The sequence below is a fragment of the Leptidea sinapis genome, chromosome 43 (genome assembly GCF_905404315.1).
Source record: "Leptidea sinapis chromosome 43, ilLepSina1.1, whole genome shotgun sequence".
Lineage (NCBI taxonomy): Eukaryota > Metazoa > Arthropoda > Insecta > Lepidoptera > Pieridae > Leptidea > Leptidea sinapis.
Window position 1 is genome coordinate 2121734 of NC_066307.1, and position 24845 is coordinate 2146578.

The 24845-nt window shown below is 34.2% G+C and overlaps 1 protein-coding gene across 3 annotated transcripts; it reads right to left on the reverse strand.

The window, feature by feature from the left end:
* Nucleotides 1-17081: 17081 nt before the first annotated feature.
* Nucleotides 17082-23795, reverse strand: LOC126977127 (longitudinals lacking protein, isoforms H/M/V-like). Of its 3 annotated transcripts, none has more exons than XM_050825830.1 (6): nt 23656-23795; nt 23370-23572; nt 23077-23253; nt 21935-22204; nt 20622-20760; nt 17082-20529 (listed from the first exon to the last, which is right to left on the reverse strand). In XM_050825830.1, exons 2-6 carry the CDS (start codon nt 23547-23549, stop codon nt 20009-20011), a joined length of 1287 nt encoding a protein of 428 aa, XP_050681787.1. In that variant the 5' UTR covers nt 23550-23572; nt 23656-23795; the 3' UTR covers nt 17082-20008. The 3 variants fall into 3 exon arrangements, with proteins under 3 accessions (XP_050681787.1, XP_050681786.1, XP_050681788.1); XM_050825829.1 differs by having other exon boundaries at nt 21935-22270; XM_050825831.1 differs by lacking the exon at nt 23656-23795 and having other exon boundaries at nt 21935-22270; nt 23438-23573.
* Nucleotides 23796-24845: the final 1050 nt, after the last annotated feature.

Sequence of the window (24845 nt, forward strand, 5' to 3'; positions counted from 1 at the left end):
TTTTTGAAGGTACATCATCGTATTGTCTCGGAAACACCGCAAAAGGAAGCTTATTCCATAGCTTTCAAGTACGTGAAAGAAAGCTCCTTGAAAACCGTACTGTGACGGACCGCCACACATTCAGATGGTGGGATGAATCCTAATTTATAGCGTGTCGTGCAAAGGTGGAATTTCGCAGCAGGAATCAGGTGAAACAGTTCTTCGGAACACTCTCCGTGATAAATGCGGTAGAAAACACACAATAATGCAACGTCTCTACGAACGCCAAGTGATCCAGCCGTTCAAAGAGCACTAGATCCCCGCAATTCAAGCTGCTCTGCGTTGCACGTGGTCAAATGGATCGAGCTGAAACTCGGGTGCGCCAGACCAGAGATGACATCAATACTCTATATGTGGCCGGACCTGCGCTTTGTAGAGAACTAGAATGTGGGCCGGCTTAAAGTATTGCCGTGCTCTATTCATGACGCCCAGCTTCTTCGTAGCCAATTTGGCTTTGCCCTCCAGATGACCACGGAATTGGCAATCGGAATATCTCGATATTTCGAGATTCGAGATTTCGAGACCCAGTATTCCGATACTAGGCGAGGCTGTAAGGGAAGTGTTATCGTAGAGCGGTGATACGACAAATTGGGTTTTTGTGGTAAACGCGCAAACTTGAGTCTTCTGGGGGTTAAATTTGACGTGGTTCGATTTACCCCATTCCGCAACCTTCTTAATACGGACTCGATAGTTGTCAGTAGTAGTCGTCGACGATTTCCCGAGAGAGACCTGCATGGCCCGTATATACGGCATCACCAGTGCTGTCGTCTGCAATGTATGTTGGACACGTCCATTGATATACAGAAGAAACAGCGTGGAAGATAGCACACAGCCTTGGGGCACTCCAGCGTTCACGGGCTTCGGGTTCGAGTAATAACCGTCGACAACGATCTGTATGCTGCGCCCAGTGAGGAAGGACTGTACTCAAAGTAACCATTACTTTGGGTTTAATATTTGATTGCATGTGTATATATAAATTCATATATTGTTATTTCACTGATTTGAAATTCAAAAACATTAGGTTATAGGAATGTCTCTACGTAATTAACTTGGACGAAATTGATTCATAGTTTTAAGTCTTCCAGTGCCATTCTGTTGTGCTTATAGTGAAACTCGTATGTACTCAATCAAAGGCGCCTTAGAATCTAGAGTGTCAGTTATTTTTTTTAATAGGATACCGGACTAAGGGTTATTGTTTGATAATCACCAGATGACATTGGTAAGTAAATATTGTAATGTAGACTGTCTCTTAGTTGAAGAGACATTAAGACTAGCGTCATTTGAAGGTGATATGAACGTTGAGCGGTGAGTGAAGATCATTTATAGTAGGAGGGAGTGGGAGGCTACTATGCACAGGAAGCCGGCTAGATTATGGGTACCACTACGGCGCGTATTTCTGTCGTGAAGCAGTAATGTGTAAACATTATTGTGTTTCAGTCTCGAGGGCGCCGTAGCAACATCTTATGTTTCAACGTGACGAGCGCAATTGTAGAGCCGCTCAAAATTTTTGGGTTTTTCAAGAATTTTCTACACTACAATATTTACTTACCAATGTCCTCTGGTGATTATCAAACAATAGCCCTTTCTCCGGTATCCTATTAAAAAGATTTTCATTATAATATAAGCACAACAGAATGGCACCGGAAGACTTAAAACTATGAATCAATTTCGTCCAAGTTAATTACCTAGAGACATTCCTATTGATTCTCAATTTTGTTCTTATTTCGATCGATCTTATGGCGCTTTAACCCTTTGTGTATTACAATTAAGTATTATTCAATTTCATCTCGTTCTCGACTCTCTCTCTTTTGTGCGTAGATGATGTTCTACACAAATAGACAAATCACGTCGTATAAAAACAAAGCCGAAATATGGAACAGGCCACAAATTAATTATACATCGCCGCATTTACTCCAGTTTTTTAAAATAATCTTGGTCAATAAGCAGCAATGTAATACATTTATTCAGTTTAGGTTACCTATGTTTATTATCTAAACAAAATGGTCAAATTGTAAGTAAAGGCATTTAGTTAGTGTTGCTATATGTAGATGAACATTATCTTATGTTAATTGGTAGAGTTCTCGTGACAAGCATAGCCGTGCTCACTTAATTCTACTGCTTGTGGTGGTGACGTGGGGCGAGTCGTTCCCTTCCCTAAAATATGGTCGAGGGAAGCGATGGCTGGTCCATGCGTCGAGGAATGAACGATTGAGACCGATCGAGAGAGAGTGAGAAAACCCGAAAGTAGCATGAAGCACATAGCTATGGAGCGAGAGTAGGGAGCAAGCGAGTGAGAAAGAGCAAGAGAGAGAGAGAGAGAGAAAGAGTGAACGTGGGAGAGAGCTAGTGAGGAAGATTGAGAGAGAGTATGTATTCGTTTAGATGTAAACATTAGAACTTTAGATGGCAATTTCGTTGGATAACGTCTTGTGCAATAAACGCAGTTTTTTTTTAATCCAAGATGGCTGCTACGCAAAATTATGATTTCAACAATATGGATATCGGATCCAAGGTTCTCGAGGGTGCAGAGAACGAATTTGAGATCATTTTTTAAATCCAAGATGGCCGCCATGCAAAATTATGATTTCAACAATATGGATATTTGGGATCATTTTTGAAGTGAAACTTGTGACGTTTTAATCCAACAAGAGGGAGAGGGAAATTGAGACCGATTGAGATAGAGTGGGAAAGAGCGAACATAGCATGAAGCACATGGCAACTTCGCTTCTTAGAGTTGTATCGTACAGATCCAGCACGCGGCTTCGAAAGCGTAGAACGTCTTCCCCACTAGCTATGTATCGTGCAGGTTTAGCGCGCGGATGCGAGTAAGTAGAACATCTTAGCTCCTAGTGTTGTATAGTGCTGAAAAAGAAGAACATCTTCCCTACTAGCGTTGTATCGTGCAGGTTTAACACGTGGCCGCGAGTAAGTAGAACATATAATAATTTCTAATATTGACTTAAACATTTGGTTTAAGAAGAGATTAGGATAATTAATATAAACGAGATTTAAAAATTAGTTTTTCAAAGAAGTTAGACTTCTGACATGTGTACTTTGTACGCACGCCATTTTTTTTATATTTAATAGCTAATAAAATGCTCGCATAATGCCTTTATTTTATTTACGGTGTGTATGGATTGATGCATCTTCTGTATTGTACTATATGTATGTACTAAATAACTATAACTATGTTTTTATTATTATTAATTTACATTTTTTTGACTTACTCGTGTAGGTAAGGCATACAGTGACGTTTGAGCATTTTTGTTGGATCATATTGTAATTAAAATGATAAATTGTAAATTTAATTGTAAATAAGAACCTGTAATGCCATTATGTTTTGAAAAGAGAAACCTTAGAGTTTCTTGCTCGCTCTTCTCTTAAGGAAATCTGCTTTTCGCACGAGCTGTATGAAAAATGACAAATTTAAAGTGTAATGCAATTTACCTACGAAATAAAATATTTTTTACCTACGAAATAAAAGATTTGCTTCAACTTAGAAACCGATACGGACAGCGATAGTTAACACATGACTAAGGAGAATTGTGCTTACATTGTCTTTAAGCACACCTTTTCGCTATGAGCAGTTATGACATGTAACCAGTCATGACTGGGTAAACAGAAGCATAATCGACTGCCACTCGTCATGGTCAAACAAAATCGGTCAGGAGTCCACAATAAATAATTGTCTCCAATTATTTTGATGACTTGAGTGGAGATTTTGCCCCACAACCCTTTATTTTCAAATTTATTGCCTTCGATCAATGCGGACAATTAATTTTAGCTGTGTTATATAAAATATTTCTTGAGGACAAATTGTGTTCTTTGAACATAAAGTTTAATGCTTCCTCGATATCGTTCTTGTGGCAAGGTTATTTAAATATATTCCAGTGATCAGTTAATGCGTTGTAATTTTTAAATTTCATCACAGATTCATTTTAAATGTTTTCGTTGGATGTAATATTATATTTCCATTTATTTTATTATTTAAACGGAACATGTTCAACACAAATATTAATTTGAAGACGCGACGAAGTTTGTTTCTTTTTTTAATTATTATTATGAATCAATCGATTTTTAATTTTTAAATTTGTAACTAATATATTTTAATGCATTTAACTTGGTTCGAAAGGAACGTTTTTATTGTTTTTTGTTTATTTATGTCGGAAATTGACATTTGACAATTCCCATTGTTGAGAAAAGGCGCCAAAGATTTGACTGTGACTCCGACTTCAAAAAAGGAAGAGCTTCTCAATTCGATGGTATTTTTTTTCAAGTTTGTTACCTCAGAACTTTCGTCTCGGTCAACCAATTTTGATGATTCTTTTTTTATTTGGAGTCGGTATCAGCCAAGGTGGGCTTGTAACAACATACATAGGCATAGGTGAGATGTGCTTGTGTCGCACGCTTGACGTGACGAGCCATGTCAGTAACTATTATTAGTTTTTCGTTGCAGTGGACTATATTTCGATAAGATAATTATTTTATTATATTCATAGAAATGTCATATTAATTAATTATTATATTAATAGAAATATTTTACGAAAAATATTTCAAGTAGCAACTTATCTCCCGAATATGAACGGCCATTTAATGACATGTCGGCTGGTAACTTTGACAGTATACTGAGTGTGTTAAAAAAAATATTATAGAAACGGTAAAATCGTTCTTTCCATACAAATATCCTTCCAATACCCGCCGAATTCCACCTTCGCACGACACGCCACAAGTTAGGATATCATCCCCACCATCTGAATGGTCCTCCACAGTGCGGTTTTCAAGGAGCTTTCTTCCACGTACTACAAAGCTGTGGTATGAGCTTCCTTGTGCGGTGTTTCCGGGACGATACGACATGGGTACCTTCAAAAAAAGCGCGTACACCTTCCTTAAAGACCGGCAACGCTCCTGTGATTCCTCTGATGTCGCAAGAGATTGTGGGCGGCGGTGATCACTTAACAACAGGTGACCCGTACGCTCGTTTGTCCTCCTATTCCATAAAAAAAAATATCCTTCTAACAGTTATCGGTAGCTCTCTCATCCGTTAGTATTGATCTGTCAGTAAAATGTCAGTGTTTATAGAAACAGTTTTCAAATACGTCGCATACCAAATGTTACTGGGCGTACCAAAAACTATCAGTTTCTTGTTTAAAGAAACCGGGCATGAGTCCGACAATCGGACTACTAATACATATCATATCAATAAGTATTTTATGTCGTGCTACATAAGCGTCATATTCCCACAAATTTTGTTGTGTCAACCAAACTTCATTTCATTGCGATGGTTGTACACACGTTAAGAGAATGAAGAACAAACAAAAACATTCTCTTATATACCTTAAAATGAATTTTTGTTAATCAGTTATACATAATATAATGATGTCAATATTTATAGTACAAGATCCCACTGCTTGGTTCTGCAGGTACGTGTTTTTTGATAAAACTAATTTTAATCGAACGTTTAGAGAGTATGTAATGTATTAGTAATAGGTTGCGTATAAAAAATCGGCCGCAAGTACCTGTAGGCCGTTGCCTACTTAACCACGAGCAAGAATCCAATCGGGCCCCGTCGCCCGGTTGGATTCTTGCTCGTGGTTTATCTAGTGTTATGACACGACACAAAGAGTATGGGCTGCTCGTGTGTCCTTTTCTTCCATAAAATAAGGACAGCCCGTTACAAACATACAGCAACACCAGAGGAATCACAAGTTTATTGTCCTAAAAAAATGGCGCCAGGAAGTATATTGGACAGTTTGTTAGTACTTGGTAGAAAGGAAATTGAAAAACTGTTTTAGGGTTAAGCGCCATATAGTGAGGATAAAAAATGAGTTTGTAACGGTTGCGTCAGATCATCACTGGACACTGATGCATATAAATCGTATATCTCAATCTGTATTTTTATTCCGGTTGGTCCGATAGAGCTTTTTGGGTCCAAATCAAAATATATTGTTGTCTGGAAAACATACTGTAAAACTATCTAAATGAATGTCAAACGCTCTAGTCCTTATACTTACCTACTAATATAGATTTATTTCCAATTTACTTTGGGTTTTAGCATAGAAAATTATATACTAAACGTTCGAGCGTCGGCATTTTTATCCGTGTAGGTTTCGGAGCCATATTTCGAAGATATAAACTTTTTTGTTTGACAATCCATTAAAATGAAGCAATCAATGTTACTCGAAGCTAACTGCAATACATCAGTGGAAATCGCAGGGTTTTTTTGTGGTAAATTGGCTACGCCCTTAATAAATAAATAAACAGACAAACTGACAAATAGACATATAATTATAATTGCCATAAGTAATATGTATAGAAAAGATAATTCTATTTCCGTTAATAGCTCCATCTATTAGGACTTACTGAATTAATATCGGTACTTTTTAAATTAAAATTTACATACTTCGAGACTTACAGAAGAGGTGAGATGTTTTTTATTAAGAAAATATATTTAGTAAGTGTGAGTGTCCAGTTATTATAATGCTGACAGATGATCCATTGGGAAACTCTAATGAAAAATCAAATTTGTGTTAAATCTTGATAAAATCTTAGTTTTGAAAGGACAGCGAATTAATTATTCGTGAACTATGTTAAAGTTACGAAATATGTTCAATACAATGTCAGGATGCGGTGACTGTGGTGCGGGACACCGCAGTCATTCAATAAACTTGAGTGATGGGAGGGAGTGATACCACCTACCATCAAGTAACATTCGGTGCTGGCATAGAAACAATAGGCGAATAGGTGAGTGCTAAAACTGCCAACACAGGTAAAAACTTGTAACTTTGAAACGATTAGATAATTCGATTGTTATAAATATTAATTTACTTTAATACCTATTAATTTTGAATTTACATGGTAGCTAATTTGGTTTAGACACGTAAGTAACAACACTAGACAGGTGGCAAAACAATCAACTTTTATTTATACTAATTACAAATCTTTCTCCATTGTTACATAAAAATATTTATAATTGGGTCCTCTCTATGTCATATTGGCATTGCGGCATGAGTGCTTTCGCCCCTACCAAAAGTGCCCAACATGCCTAAACAAGTTTTCGCCTCAAAAAAACTAAATACTACGTTGTTGTTTTTTAAATTTTCGCAAAATGTCGTAGCCCTAATTTTAAAATTAAGTTTCAAATTCAGTTATACACGCAATTTAATACACAATATTCTATTGTCATACTAGTGTAAGTCGAGAAAAACTTAAGTGGCTTTGAAAATTTGACTTGGCTGTGAAATATGAACGATGTATTTGAGATTGAATAAACTAGTTCGTAGAGTTCACAGATCATCTTGTATAGTTGGTGCGAGTTGTGTTGAGGAGGCGGTATGATGCAGATTGCGGCGAATCAATAGCTATGCCTCGGCCACTGACGGATGACGATCGATAGCCTCCCAACGGAGCTGTCTCCGCATTAAGGGGCTTCCTCGAACGCCTTTACACACAACATACGAGTATCTGCACTTCATACGTCGCCCGCAAACCCTAGATTGTACACTGCACCACCTATTACGGTTATGTACTTACTTAACACTTTGAATTATGTTTGATATGTTTTTTAGATTTCAAAGAAATGATAAACAGTTAATTTGAAACATTCGTTTTAGACGTCGTATTCGCATATATATAAATCTTGTACGAAATATATTTACTACGATATTTTCAATTAAACGAATCACAAAACAACCTTAGGCGTGGCGCAATAAGATCCCGACAATGAACTGCACTTCCAATGTCTCATCAGTAAGTCTTCTATAATATATTATATTTTGAGAAAATTCAAACAGGAATTTTATCTGTTTGTGATTACAGTCACAATTAAAGGATTTACGCGTCGTATAGCATTTTTTTTTTTTATGGAATAGGAGGACAAACGAGCGTACGGGTCACCTGGTGTTAAGTGATCACCGCCGCCCACACTCTCCTGCAACACCAGAGGAATCACAAGAGCGTTGCCGGCCTTTAAGGAAGGTGTACGCGCTTTTCTTGAAGGTACCCATGTCGTATCGTCCCGGAAACACCGCACACGGAAGCTCATTCCACAGCTTCGTGGTACGAGGAAGAAAGCTCCTTGAAAACCGCACTGTGGAGGACCGCCACACATCCAGATGGTGGGGATGAAATCCTAACTTGTGGCGTGTCGTGCGAAGGTGGAAGGTGGTGTGCATTGCGCCAAGAAGTAGATTTTATTGGAATAAGATGTAACTTTAAAATGACCTTGGTAAGTACCTGTATTATTATGTCGTGGAGTTGGCGTTGCATGTTTTGGATTCAGTTATTGTATTCCTTAATGCTCAAATTAAGACGTCTACTGCTGGACAAGAGCCTCCCCCAAATATAGCCTATAATATATCGGTGATGTGCTGCCCTCATCCAACCTATTCCGGCAATATTAACCAGATCGTCGGTCCATCTTTGAATATTACAGCTTATTTAAAAATTAAATACCAACGCTGCGACGCACTATTGACCTACTGTTGCCTCTCAATAAATTATGATAATGTAACATACATTACACAGATTACTATATACATATAAAGACACTCGTTCGTATTCCATATAAAAAACATAACATATGGCGCTTTTTTATTGCCATAAGGTGATCACCTAATCATCAAGTAACTCCCATGCTGATAGTCGCCAGAAACGATATCACTTACAGTTAATTAATATAAGCAACCATATTCATAAAACTTATTAGTTAGCATACAGCTTACATGGGTGACCTTAAATTCTGCTAATGGAATAATAATTTATTATTGTCGCTTTAAAGGTTGCGAGCGAGAGGTGTGGTTGGTATTTTGTTATCGATTATACAGCAGAGAAGCACATTGATAATAACATAATATGAACTTTAATTAGTTATATTCTCAAATGTAAGTGAAGTATGTTTTTAACGTTTTCGCGTTAGTTTTATGATAGTGTGGTAAAGGTTACTATAACATTAATGACTTTCTTAATGATAACACAGACTGGGAATGGAGTGACCGCCCCCAGGCTATTAAATAATAAGTTTAATTGTACAATATTACTTTGTAAACATATTTTTTCGATGAAAAAAAAGCTGCTGAGTTTGTTGCGCCCGTTCTTCTCAGGTCTGAGGCATTCATTTTGGAATGGGTGGTAGTTTTTTACTTTCAATAAGTGATCATCATCACCTATTTTGAATAAAAATAATTGAATTTGAATTTGCAATATATTGGATGTGGGGACATCCATCATGATGTCATGGTGAGGGGTAACCATAACATCAAAAACAGTAGTGTCACTCTGCAAAGTCTGAAGATGTTTGGAAAGAGTGGCATAACTACATGGCATAACTATGTACAATAATCTTCCTGACAACTATAAAAGTAGTACTTTTAATGTATTCAAAAAGAACTCATGACTCAAGACAATAATCGTAACTAGAATTAGATTAATTAATTAGATTGTATAAAAATACGCAATTATTTTTATACTTAGTGCATATTATATCTATTGTTTTGGAATAGTGTTTTAGAAGTCGGTTGTCTTTTTGTTAAAATTTTTTTTTTGTTCAATTTAATGTAATGTTATGTAATAATCATCAAACATCAGTTACACTGGTAAAATTTATAAGGCTCATCAGACATTATATCGACCTATTGTACCTGCATTTTGTTGAATAAACAAATCATTCATTCATTCAACATCTTAGAGTCCCTCCTAGATATCAGTACTAGTGCCAGAGAAGGAAATTGTTTTCTTGTATAGGTTGTATTATTAAGGTCTCACCTTAATTAGAAAGAATTAAAAATGTGATTAAACAATAATTAGAGAATACTTTAAGAGTAATTGAGTATAGTGGATGGATACTCACCAGTTATAAATGGAACATATAATGAAAAGGTTTCTGGATGATATGATCATCCAGCCTCCACAAGAAGCGCCTGTACACGATCATGACGCGATCATTGCTCATCTCACCCATATGTTTACTGTAGAGAATGACCCGCCCAACGACACTACCACCACAAGCAAAGACATAATACAAGCCGGTATGACAGAGCGTGCCACGAGAACTGAACCAAATAACAAAAAAGAGCATAAAAGTATTGTTTGCGAAATGTGTCTTCTTAAAATATAATATGTTGAACCTTAAATCACTTATACGTCTAATACGGCCGTTTTCAATAACCTATCTACCCTTAACTTACGGATACATTGCTGTCACCGTTTAATGACAAAATCTTATCTATCCATAGTTATGTCCAATATAGCTATAGTCCAATGCTATCTGTCAATAGGTTTTTAAAATGTAAGTAAGCGTAAAAGGATAGATTTGTCTACGTCTAGTAAGTTAAACTAAGGATAGATAGGTTATTGAAAACGGCCGTAAATAGACAATGGCAGCTGTGAAAACTTCGAAAAATATTGAGTTTAGAACCTTTAGTTTTATTTTGAGCAATTCACGCACACTAACACAAAGTGTCATACAAATCGCTAGTGACTGTAGTAATCGAATTAAACTAATATTCCTGGCCTGTTTTTATCGGTTGTCTAACAGCAAGAGACTCTATCTAGACGTGTAAATTATCTAAGTGTTGAACATATTGCTGAATTTTAATTTTTTAATTCAATGCGTTTAGAATAATTCATACCAAAAGCCTTCTTTTTATTTGAAGTATATCTCATTTCAAGATCCCTCCCAATATATTATGAATTTCTCAAAATATATGAATTAAATGATCATCAGGACCGCTAATTGCTAACACCTGTGTGTAGAACCAAACTGTTGATTGTAGTTAAATATAATTTTATTAATTATGGAGAAATTATTTTAACTATAGTTTTCCAAAGATTTTAGTGAAAGTGGGAAGAATAGATATTAGTCTGTAATTAATGGGGTCACAAACTGATTTATAGAGATTTTATATTATATGGGGCAAACGGGCAAGAGGCTCACGTCATGTGTGTGGTAAGGCCGCCCATTTACAACCGCAGCATCAGCAAGTCGTATCGGTTCGGGTTACAGACCCTAATTGATTCCACAAAGGGGTTGGGCGAGGGAAGAATTTTCTCGAAGTACGCCCGGTTATAGAACGCCAGACATGAACGTGATGTGGGTGGAAGTTAGATTTTGACGTAATGTTCGGTAGTGGAATGCGGCTGATCAATCCGAACAACTCTGAACATGCGCGCGATATATGCGGTAGAAGATACAGGGAGAACTCACAACTCTATGCAAAGCCTAAGAATCAGGCAATCAATCAACGCCAATGTTTCATTGCGTCAAGAAATTCTCAATAGTCTATACAGTAATTATATATAGTAATAGCATAAGCAACATTACCAATCAACGAATTAAAATAATGCCCCAATGATTATTTATTTTCTTATCACGCGCGATATTGAGTTATTCGAAAATTTATCATCCACAGACGTATAGCAAATTTAAGACTTTTATGGTTTTCTCATGGATGCCATTGTCAGATCTGGACTAAATTACAATGGGACCACATGGGAAGCACCAGCTTTCAAATAAAAAAACAATCATTAAAATTGGTTCACCCAGTCGAAACTTTTGAGAAAAACCCGACGAATTGAGAACCTCCTCCTTTTTTGAAGTCGGCTAAAAATGTATTGACGGTATAAGTGTGACGCAAAAAGTCGCACACGAATATTTAGACATCAGATGTCAGAAAGTTTGCACGATATGGAACCATCAAAATATTATAACAAAGATCAAAAACGTCGTCTTTTATATATCGATAGTAAATTGAATGCAATAGCATAACACCGTTGCATGTCGTCACAGGTGATAAGAGTTGGATATAAATATTATATTAAAAATATATCAGGCGGAAACCAAAAGACAGTCAATGAATGTTTGATTCCATTCGAGGCTTTGAAAGAAATAAGGACGCAGGTCAAATCATACCATTATATATGTTAAACAAACAAAAAATTGTTGCTACAACTTAGGTACTTTAATTTTACTCATTCCTATGTCAAATCGTTTCCTAACGTTAAATTAGAAAAAAAAAACAATGATACAATAATTGTGATTATACCTATGTATGGAATTCTATGGTTTCGTCAAACAGTAACTTTTAGAATTTATTAAGAGAAGCTCTATAGACTACTCGCAAAGTAACTTTCAAAGGAAATGTGTTGGAAACTCCGTGTTTTTTACGACAATATTTCAGTAACAAAAGTTCTTGCACGTGCTAGAAACACCTTGTTTAATCGTACTTGAGGTACTGGCACATGACTCACGACGATTTTTATAAAGTTTACACCAAGACGCTTTAACGTGCGTTAGAGCCGAAGACAACGGTTTTTAATGTCTCGAGTTTTTAATTATCTACATACCCGTAAATCTTTACCTGTTCTGTGTTGTGTGCGTATATCACACGACGTTCTTCAATAGAGTTATAGGAAATAGTAAGAAACAAATCAAAGAATTAAATATGTTTATTTCAATATACTTTCAGAATATGTGCAACTGGACTTTTCTTACAACGAAACCAGAAATGGGACCGTAAGCGTATACAGCCTTTTCGATTATTGACAAATGTTGATATGAAAACAATTAAATTGAAGTGTGAAAAAATATTATTATGTTTATTAACAACCAATTAATGGAATTTTGAAAAATCAATGCTAAGACTTACGGCCCTATTAAGTTTTCTTTTTATAAATTCTTTTTGCGTTTATTTTATGCAAGAAAAATTCCTTGCTACAAAACTTTTTAAACCGACTTATAAATTTCACGGCCACGTTAAAGAAAGATGCCTATGAGAAAGATTTAATTTTCGAATCATAGTTTTATAGGCGCTGAAAGGACTTCGTGCTTAGCAACTGTATTGAAAAAGCAATTTTAATAATTGATGTTGATTTTGTATCACTTATTGTTGTTATTCGAGCAATAGGTACATACAACATACCTTGGCAGGGTGGTAGGTATATATGGGCGCAAATCGCCACCTACCGTCGATTGTTTGCAACTATTGATATTTATGTTTTAGTTTATCGTTAAAATGAATATATTATTATTGATATATCTGAAATATAGAAGATTTAAATACAAATATGTATTTGTAAACATAAAACTGTTATTTATTAAGGTCTAACTAATTTAATAGACACTGTTTTGACTGTTTGAATTGTTTGAAGATGTTTCATGTTTCATTTATTGTTAAAATACTTAATTGAATGTGAAAATGTTCAAATTAATTTGTATTAGAATTAATATCGTTATTTTGTATCAAACTTTATTATTTTATGCATTAAGTCTTTCTTAATTGTATTTCGAAACTTGCTTGCAGCGCCATCTTCTTACTTCGTAATGTTTGTTCAAATTAAATGAACAAACTATTATATAAATCATTTGAAGTTATATAAATTCACTAATATATTTATTGAGCTGTATTTAGGAATTATTTTACAATAACTAATTGTATTTGTGTTTTAAAAGAAGTTGTATCTACTCTGTTTCATCTATTGTACGGAAGCTATAAAAGCGATTGTTTTATGTAAAGACGGTTTGCGCCTCTCTCTCCCCAAGAGAAGGTCGCCTTCGATGTAGGCTTAGAGGGCACCTGCCCAAAGCCAACTGCAGGTGGTGTTTAGTGGGTAGGCACCTAGGTTTTCACGTGAGTCCCACATAACCAACGCAGACTCAGGCTGCGTTGGTATGCATGAGCATTCACCACCTCCCTCCCGTCGTTATCCCGGAGGGTAGCCGTTTCCCTTGTATGGGCGCAAAAAAAAAAAGTAAAGACGGTTCATATCTATACTAGCAGTTGTGCTTCAATAAACTGAGAAATTGTTAGTGTTGTATTTCTTCATGGTGGACCCTGGTCAAGAAAACCCTGGCGTAACGCCGACATATACCAGCTGGTGTAAAGAATACAAAAAAGGAGACAAGTGTACCTAACTCTGATTTATGAACTGAAATACCAAGGCCAAAGAAAACATTAAGACTTGAACATAATAACTATGTATTATAGAAATCTAGTAATTAAACATTATTACACTACTTACTTTATGATCATTTATATTGACCTTAGATCATTTATACGTCTAGAGACTGCGACAGTTGTGAAAAAGTAGGAAAAAATTGAGATTGACAGTTAACCTCTATTTTGAGGAATGCACGCAACTTATCACAATGTTACATACGAATCGCGAGGGTAAGACGTAGCTGTTTTCATCGGTTGTCTAGCAGCAAGAGGACGTATATCTATCTTGACGTATTGTAAATTATCTAAGGTCTTACATACGGACACATACGGACCACAAAGTCATGCTATAAAGGTTCTTTATTCTTTGTGAGTCCTAATAAATAAATTGTGGAGCGTTGCATGTAACGATCGTTGATAGTTCTGCAGTGGACGTTGAGACACATTGATTTGTGCTTCTTTCACGCTCACTATCGACGCGGTCTTTGAGCAATGCGCAGCTTTCGTCTGGCATTTTCTACCATGATGCTAAGGTTTCGAGAGGCCTCAGTGATATGAAGACAGACCTCGTACGTAACTAGATATCAATTCAAATGTCATTTAGTTCAAAAAATTACACTTATGATATATCTTTTTATGTCAAAGTTATATTTTTGATTGAAGTGATATATTATTTTACCATCGACCAATACTTGCGAAAAGTTGATTTTAAGTAGCAAGAAAGTCATTACTTATTTGATGACATTCTTGATTGGTACTCTAATGAATCATAATTCCGCATTAGTATAAAAAATTTATACAATTAGTAGATTTTGTTAGTATATTATAGTATTATGTGTAGTATGGTTAGTATGTTGTTCAAATAGTACACAAGAGTTTTAGCATTAAGTACCTATAAAAAAAATTACACAATTTTACAAATAGGCATTTCCATTTCTACGCGGCACTACGATAATGGTTTATTACATTTAACATAAGAACTATTTGTTAGCCTAAGAATAAACTTATTAAATTGTACAATCTGCAAAAATAAATTGTTTCCATTTTAAAGAGCGACATCTCCAGTCAATTTCCTGCGATGCGAATTTATATTGGAATTGAGATGTCTTATCTGTTGTTTACTGTTGTAAAGAAGATCCTGTAAACGGAAGCAATACTTCGAGAGCTTAACAAACGTATGGTACGATGTAGATACCATTCATATTGTTTAATAAATAATAATATATTTTTTTTAATACTACGCCGAATTAAACCACCGGATATTACCTACGTCAAAATGCGAAATTCCTCTCGCATCATGTTGACGTCTGCCAAACTAATAGGTGTTAAATCAATGAAACGTCATTGGGTTAAAGTATGGAATTGCCGTTTTATTGTAATAACTAATAGGTACTTCGAATTCACATAGAACCTTCAAGGTCTGAGATTTTTGAGTAAAATTTTTTCACATGGTACCATGGTATTTAGTTTTCTTTTTTTAAATGTGCAATATTCGATTATCGACTTTCAATTGTTTTTTTTTTATTCAGCTTAGACAAGAAAGATGGATACTTCGAAAATTCGAGTGATTTTAGATTCCAACGCGGCAGAAACAGCTCGCAATATCAATGTTGCGTTTGGAGAGGAAGCTGCTAATGAAAGCACCGTGCGATTTTGGTTTAAGCGCTTTCGTGATGGAAACTTGGATCTGAAGACGAACCACGAGGAAGACCGCCCACACAGGTGAATAACAATGAATTGAAAGAGATGGTGGATGCTGATCCGAGCTAAACTACCCAGGAATTAGCGGCATGGTTGAACGTTACCTTACCAACAATATTGACTCATTTGCGTCCATCAATAAAATAAAAAATATATAAAATTGGTGCCTCATGATTTGACTGATCTGCAGAAAGAAACGCGTGTTGAAACTTTTGTTACCTCGTTGAATCGATTCAGAAATGAAGGAATATTGGATCGAATTGTGACATGCGATGAAAAGTGGATTCTTTACGATAACCTTCAGCGAAATGCAATTGCTGACCCTAGGTCAAACGCCGCAACAGTGTCCTAAAGCAAAACTTACCAATAAAAAGGTAATAGTAACTGTTTGGTGGCCTCAGCATGGTGTTATTCACTATAGCTTTCTCCGATCTGGTCAAACAATAACGGCAGATGTCTACTGTGCCGAACTCCGAACAATGATAGCAAAACTAGCAGTGAAACAGCCCCGACTCATGAATCGATCTTCGCCATTATTGCTCCATGATAACGCGAGACCTCATACAGCCCTCATACGAGAAACCGTTTTGTCTCTCGCTCTGATGTAAATTGCAATTTTTTTTTAATAAATATTTCGTTATTTCAAAGGAAAAAGATTTGATAAAAATTAGGTTTAAAGCTCTTAGTCAGCCACAACATTAATGTTGGCAGGTGTAAACAGGTATTATCGTTGATTATTTACAGTCACTTGATTTTTTTTTAATTCTAATACAAAATCGAAGTGTTATATTTACTATTTACAGGTTGCCAGTTGAAGAATGGCCATTTAAAATTGCCAGTTATAACGTCATCTAGTTATTGTTAAAGAGAACACATTTTTTCCCTTGAAAGGACCGGGTCCTATATCAGTATGGTGACTACGGTTAAAATGTTTGATATTGCTAAAGTTAAATGATGCAATCCAACCTAAAAACTTTGGTTTGGCTATAACTCAAGATTAGCATGACCGATCTTATGATATTTGAAACATTTGATTACACAAATAATAAAAAAGCTATAGAAATATCAATGAAACTTATGATATAATTATGTAGATATAATCCATTGCTACCCTCGGAAAAATTGGAAAGTTATGCCACGTACCGGAAGACGCAGTATTGGTAGACCCGCCGCCGGACAACGTTGGATGAGGGCAGCGCAGGATCAGCGTGGATATCTTTGGGGGAGGCCGTTGTCCAGCAGTGGACTATTCCGGCTGATGATGATGCGAGGTCGAACCCACTTCTCTACGGATCTTCGATAAACTGTGTGAAAGCATTTTGTACTGCCTCCTTAGAAGAAAACTTTTATCACGTAGAAAATTGTCCAAATCACGAAAAAATATGGAGTCCGTTGAAGGAAAAAACAGCATTCAAAGCACAATATTTTATTTATAACATAATTTAAAGTGTAAAATATAAATCTTGTATAAACCTAAATAAAACCTTTCTACAATTTTCTTAAACACTATTATAATAATTTATATATACCTAAAAAGGTATTTTAAAAATATTTTTCTTACATCATACAATTATATTATATATAAGTAAATGTAGGTATTTCACTAATGGCATTCCTCTCACAAAATAAAATATATTAATTTCACATAACAATCATACACAACAATTTAAAAAATCTTATTACTACACTAAAAATATAAATCTTCAAACTGACATAATCACACATAAAAAGTATATTTCAGATAAAACAATTTGAGATATGTTTCAAACAGTTTTGATATAGAATGGTAACAGACCTTAAAAACTAAACTTATACCTATGATATCTTAAAGGCACCTGAACTAAATTAAAAAAAAACTTATATTTAAAATGAAGAATATTTAAAATACTCAACTAAAAATAAGAAACATAATAACTTATCGGTAAACCGAGACTTAGAAGATAATATAAAATAGCCGTCTGAAAAAATTTTGGCACACACCTCTTTAAATAATGCACAAATCATAGAGTTTGAATTATTATGAGAATCAGAAGGTATTCATTGTGTTAGTAAAGAAGAATGACATCTAAATCAAATACTTCTGAAAAGTGTAATACTAACATTAATTAAAACTAAAAATAAAAAAATGAAAGGAAATAAATATGATATATTAACAAAAAGCGAAACTCCTGTTTGCTAATAAAAAAGAAAACTATTACTTGTAGTCTATGCATAAGGTCTTATTTGGACCACATAACTTAGTGGCAAATTTGCTGGTGACATTGTCCCAATAATACTGAGCACTCTATTGCATATGAGACATGCCAGTGTCAGAACTTAATTATCCAGACTACGGTGAGATTATTTAAGCATATTAACAATCGAAACAGATAATATCATGGTTAATACCTTATGAAAAAGTAATACAAATAACAAACTTTATAAATATTTAGTGATGGCAACACCCACCTACATACACCAACAACAATTATTGCCAAACGCAAATACTCGGTTCTATAATCTAACATAAATACAACAATAATGAACATTTCTGAAAACACACGCAATTTAATACTGAAAACCAAATATTGTACTTTATAATCTCTGTTTAGTAAATAACATTATGTATTTACCACTTATAACATTTATGAAGCACCGAAATCACCCGATTTGTAGAATTTAATACAGGAATAGTATGTTGTTCAAATAACTTAGAATAATAATTATTAGTATGAGGGTGCAGTTAACAGATATAAGGCGGAACCGAGGGTCTTAATACACCTGAGTGAGGGCAACACACTGTCCCAATTGATACACAGTACTTTATACCTACACCCATAAAGAAAGTACTAAAAAATTATAATAATGTAGCAAATATAAATTTTACAATTGGAAAAACTATTTCCATCCACCGAACTACACAACACACCTAGTTGTCACATTAATAAGAAGGCACTTTCTGTAAAGGTGAAAATATATAATTTTAACTTTATGAGAAGAAGAAGAACAATTATGTATGTCACACATTAGTTTAAATAATAATATATCAATGTAGACATTTTCAGTTATCATCTGTTGCCAGCAAGTTAAGTGATCTCCTAGTTTCAACCAACTTGATGGCATTTTTATATAAAATTATATTCATTATTGTAATAATGTTTATTATAATGAATAAATAATTTTACCAAATTCCTTTTATTATTCATCTACTCAGATTATTGTCAGCCTATTAACTAAATTGCTTTAAGTTGAAAGCTCAATATCAAATCAACATATTCTAAACATTCTCAAAATTTATAACCTCTCTTGTCATGTCTGTATGACAGTCATATAAATATCAAACAAGGCACTAATGTTTGTACTACCAAAGTATTTAAAACTACATAAATGTATATGAATATCTATCAAATGAATTACTAAAATTAAGATCAGAGCGAATCTTTTTACAATAGCTAACAACCATCTCTAATGTCGTAATATACATGATTCCAAACTAGTGTCCAAAATCTCTCCAATGACATCTTTAATGGGAGTAAGAGATACAATGAACACATCATGAGACCACCTCATCATGAGTGCCATTGACAACAGAGACACTACGGCTGATATCAATAGTGTACTTAGACTGCTCAGTTTTTACTTACATAAAACTTTGCTAAGTGTAAGCTTAGCATAATCTTTAATATCGTTTTTATAGTCATTTGATAGCGGAAATCATGCTGAGCTTAGGCTAAGACAGCCCAATGCAAAAGTTAAGTTGGTGTTTTATCACACTCAGCTAAGTTGTACATAAGTAAAGTCTGAGCAAAGTCTAAGTAGGCTCTATAGATGTCAGCCAATGATTTGACTCACAATGAATAAAAAAATGACAACATTAATATTATCATATAAATAGACACTGTATATCAGCCTTGAAGATGTGGAAGTATACATTTCCAACACACCAATGATTCTAATATCATTCTATAACTAAGACACATTAAACTATACTGTTTTTATAGAGATCTCACATTCAGCTTTTTCTTAGCTTCAATAGTTTGTATAACTTATAATTTACAATAAATATTCTCAAAATGTTGTATACAACTTTCAAGGCACAAAAATAAGCCTTACATTGTTTTAAATTGGCAAGCCTCAATTATATATTTCTATAGCATCATCACGATGTAATAACATCACAATAAATATTTTAGGATTTTTTTTAAGGATTTTTATTTTATTTCGCCAAAGAAGTATAACTTGCGTGTTAATATAACCTTACACACTTTTTTTTCATTACATCAATTCTATAGAAATATATAACTGAAGATGGAAGGAACTAATAAAAGGCACAATTTTCGCGATATCTTAGATATTCGCTAGTTTCTTTGTCCATGACTGTTCCACATGTGTTCTTTAAAGGTCTCTCTCATGGTAAATGATCTCGGACACAAATAGCAACATAGCCTGTTAGTGAGATCTGAGTGCATTAATCTTACATGGTACTTGAGAGCAGACTGATTGGAATATTTCATTCCACAATGAGGACAATCGCCACAGATTGCAGCATGATTTGATTGGTGTGAAACTGATTGTGAAGTAGATGCACCTGAATTAACTGGTACACTGGACATTCCGGCCAGCATCAAAAGAGCCTGAGACTCTGGTGTATAATTGCTTTCTGAATCAGTACCATCTTGCTGTTCCGATAATAACACTTCTGGTTCATACTCAACATCTGATTTAGGTGAAGGTTTTTCTGATTTAACCATTGATTCTTCAACCATTATATTTTTCAATGGACTTTTGGAGACCTCAGCATTTAAATCTTTACATCTACTGGACATGTGTATGTCCACTGTTTTTTTGGCACATGTGTCACTTTTTGAAGGGTTTATGCCTGAAACAAATTAAAATTATCACATTAGTGAACAACATTTTATAATTTGGAATAATCATAAATACTGCTTGAAAAGATTTTCAATGACAGACCTGACAGAAGAGAACGAGCCAGCATACTATTTTCATAATCTGGAAGACTCTCAGTATCAGAGACTCCTGAAGCAGGATTGGGTGAACTGTTTTCTTCAGTCCACTCTTTTTTAACAACAACAGCAACATCTTCAATTACCTTAAAAAATTAAATAAATAAATTATACAATTGTTTTGTGCAGCATGTTGGTATTGTTATTAAGCATATTATTAGTTTAAGTGTATTATTAGTTTAAGTGTATTATTAGTTTTTAAACTGGATTTATTCTTTTTTGAAGAATCCTACCACCACAGAAATAACTTCAATTCATAGATTAGTTATACACAAGTTCTTTGAAGACCACCCTAAGGATAAACAACACAACTTTCCAATAATAAATTCTCACTACTACTTGTACCATATGGAAATGAAACAGAGGGCTTCAATTTAAAGATGGTTGAACTGAAACAGTGGAACCTAATCATAAAAGGATTGCTAGTAACACAAACAAGTAAAAAAGGCTGGAGATGGGCTGTTCTTCTCATCATTTCAAGTGTCAAGAGATGTATTGCCAGCATACTCTAATCTCTAAAGCTGTGTCTCCCAAATATAGTTCTGCTGTGACCTGGTTTTGGAATTTTCACTATGTCCCTTACTCTCTTAATACTTTCACACCCAAGCTGGTTTCATAAGGTAAAATAATTACTAAATAACCTGTTTTTATTTAATTATTTATTCCTTATGAATATTTATGATGTGTTGATAAATAGTAAGTAATATCTTTTAAACAAGGTGGGAATGTTCAACCCTGTATTTTATTTTGATGGCCCGGTACTGGGTTCAGGCCAGGAATAAGAACCACTACTCTAAAGCATTCTCTCATCTAATAGCTAAGTCATATAAGTTTTGGAATACCAGTAAATGATTTCACAACATGGCTTTCCAAGGCCAAATGTTATTGACACACTGCATGTAACAAGTTTATCTGTTTAATATTACTACTGTAATATTCCAAGGATGAACACAGACATCAAAATGGTGAGAATGGTATTTAAGTTTGTGGGGTGTAGTGCTGTAATTTATATCATAAATTATTAAATATCTCACAATAAGAACAGCTTTGTGTTGCATATAATAAATAGTTCAATCCAATACAGAGGTACAAAAGACAAGAGATAATATCAATACTAGTACCAAATGGTACATAAAAAGAATTGTTCTTTAGCACCAAAGAGAGGAAAAAGGAAATTCTATTTAAATTTAACTAAACACTGGTGCAATGTTATAAAAATTGGAAAACTTAACAAAAGTTTAATAAACAATGAATTATTACCTGTGAATTTTTTCCATTTGCAATACCAGCAACATCATTGTTAGAACTCTCATTTCTGCATTCCTTCTTCCTCTCAACATTATTTTCTGTGCTTAGTGCATTGTCCGATTTAATTTGCTGGCAGTTATTCTTATTATATGTCTCACATGTCTCAACTTTACTTTTCTTAGATGTGTCAGGTGCAACATCATTAGGTTTATCTGATGTACTACTTCTTCTCTTTTTAAGAGCAGGTATTTTAGTTTCTTTATGCCCCACGCCACCGTGCGCCTTTGAATAAATTGTTAATTGAGTATACAATTTATTATTTGGACTTGCCATACTAAAACATTCATTCTGTAAAATGTTAAAACCCTTTTAATTGTGTAGTATGTAGTAGCAGATATTATGTTTTCAGTTTTCTAATGTGATTATAAATTGATAGATAAGAGAGTTCAGAAAAACCACCAAACTAGTATTGGGTTCTTAAAGAGCAGAGAGAGCAACTCCAAACAATGCTAATGACTTGTGTAGATGAAACTTGAATACAGCTCTCAACAAGCCAGTAATGTGTAACTTCACCATACAAAATTGAGAAAATTTATTGCAGTAGGTGTTACTTTGCGGAAATCCATAATTATTCAAATGTTTTGAGTTTTCTTTAGTGTTAATTCAGCCAATATTTGTCATCAAGCAATTCAACATGTGTTTCACTTGTAGAAGTGTAGATTCCTCGTGTAGAAGAGGCATCCTCAGGAGATATTGACTCAACAAACTCTGGCATGTGACTGCCAGTCTCAAATATTAACAAAATTAACACTAAAGAAAACTCAAAACATTTAATAGTTAACCCATGTCTGTAATAGTATTGAAATATCAGAAATCATCTAATATCAGCTCAATATTCTTAAATTGCAATTAAAATACATCCATGCTCGGGGCATGCTTGCTACCTAGAGGATGACATCATTACAAAAGTTTTGAACAGTCATGAACATAATACTATAAAGTTTAAGTTTCAATATAAAATAAGTTGTTATTTGTATTTATTTAATACACAATATTGTGTTAGCAGTTTTAAAATTTTTCTCCCAGAGAAATACTCCTTAGCCGTACTAAGGAATATCAGTCCCTTGTAAAAACTGTAGAGTAGGATCAGATACCTGCTGTGTGACACCAGTTAAGCCTTTGATCTGAAGCAATGCTGCAGTGTGCAAAAATGATGACAGTTTACTTTCTTCAATAAACACCTCTCCTTGATACATGTATGACAATAAACTGGAAATGTCATCCGCCGACACATCTTTCAATATTATGACTGGGTGCTGACAAGGATTCTCCTAAAATTACAATATTGTAACAGTTATTTATAAAATACAATTGAATCTGGCCTTCGCGTTCAATGCATTTGTAATATTAATATACAGATGAAGGCTATGTACTCCAAGTCATTCACCTTGAACACATTCCTAAAGTACGGGCTGCATGCTGACAGAATCACTTTATGCGCCTTGATACTTTTACCTTCGCAAGTGAGTGTTACATCAACCAGATCTCCGGAACACTTCAATGAATCCAATGCACTCACAATATTTGATTGAAAATTATTCCAACGTAAGCAGAACTGATCTGCCATTGCTATGTTTTGATACTGAAAAACTGCAATAAAACACAAATCTCCAGGTTAAGTTGTGACATTTACATTGTTATTAATAATCACACTATATAACATTTTCATCCACCGTTTCAATCGCCGTAATATCTGGTAAATTAAGCATTAATAACATTAGTTTGACAGAGGAAACAAGGAATCCTTAGATTTAAAAGCGCAAATTGTATTTGAAAATAAAGTGCATGACCTCCAATGACACGAACTTCTTTTAGTCTTTCACTTTTTTGTAATAGACAATATATTTAATTTTTAATTTAAAAAGGAACAGTAAGCCATAATAATTGGCACATTTAGATTTAGAGTTATAGAAGAATAATTCTTCTATATTATTGGTACTGGGTCAGTGGTTTTATTGTATATATTTATTGTCACCTGAAATAGATGCTAACCATATGACTTGAAATAATTTTTAATAGGTATTAATCTTTTTGTTTTTCAGCCTCGTTCAGTCTTAAGATAACCAATAGCGGCGAAAGAACACCACAGTCATAAAAGTCAAAGATTACAAACAATGCAATCGACAAAATATGTTGAGTGTGTAGTCTGGACCAGCCTGGCGCAACTGTCTAATATACTCGAATAAGTGAATGACAATGTCATTGTACTCAAAATAATGGCGGCAAACGCTGTCTCGCTCTAACATATATTCGACTCTTTTGTTTGTTTTGGTTTGAGTGTCATGTGACATGGCATTCATTCAAAATAAAAGTGACTGTTGATAATTATAACGAATTTTTGTTTTCTTTTACTTTATTCGGGTATTATTCAGGGTGATTTGCTTAATTATTTATAGAATAAATGCGTAAGACTTTCTAAGCCATACCATGTAATAAAAAATTGTGTAAAATATGTGGTTTAAAATCTGGCTGCTCTAAGAGTATTTTCATGGCTAAATTCTTTTTGGATAAAGAAAGGTAAGCGCTTAAGAACAAATAATAAGCTAATAAAGAATGATTAAAGTGAAGATTTTAAAACATATATTTTACAACTATTTTATTACATTGTATAGCTTAGAAATGTCTTTAGCAATTATTCTATAAATAATTAAGCAGAAAACGACACTTCGTAACAAAAATTGTTAGCAGTCACTTTTATTTTAAATTAATGACATGTCACATGACATTTTGTTAACAAATTATGTTATTATGTATTCTGTTATAATTTCAGATTCAGGACCCACGCCTACGACTTCAAAAATAGTTATTGCAACATCTGAAAAACTAATACTAAAGACTGTCTAAACCGAAACTGTTGTAATTT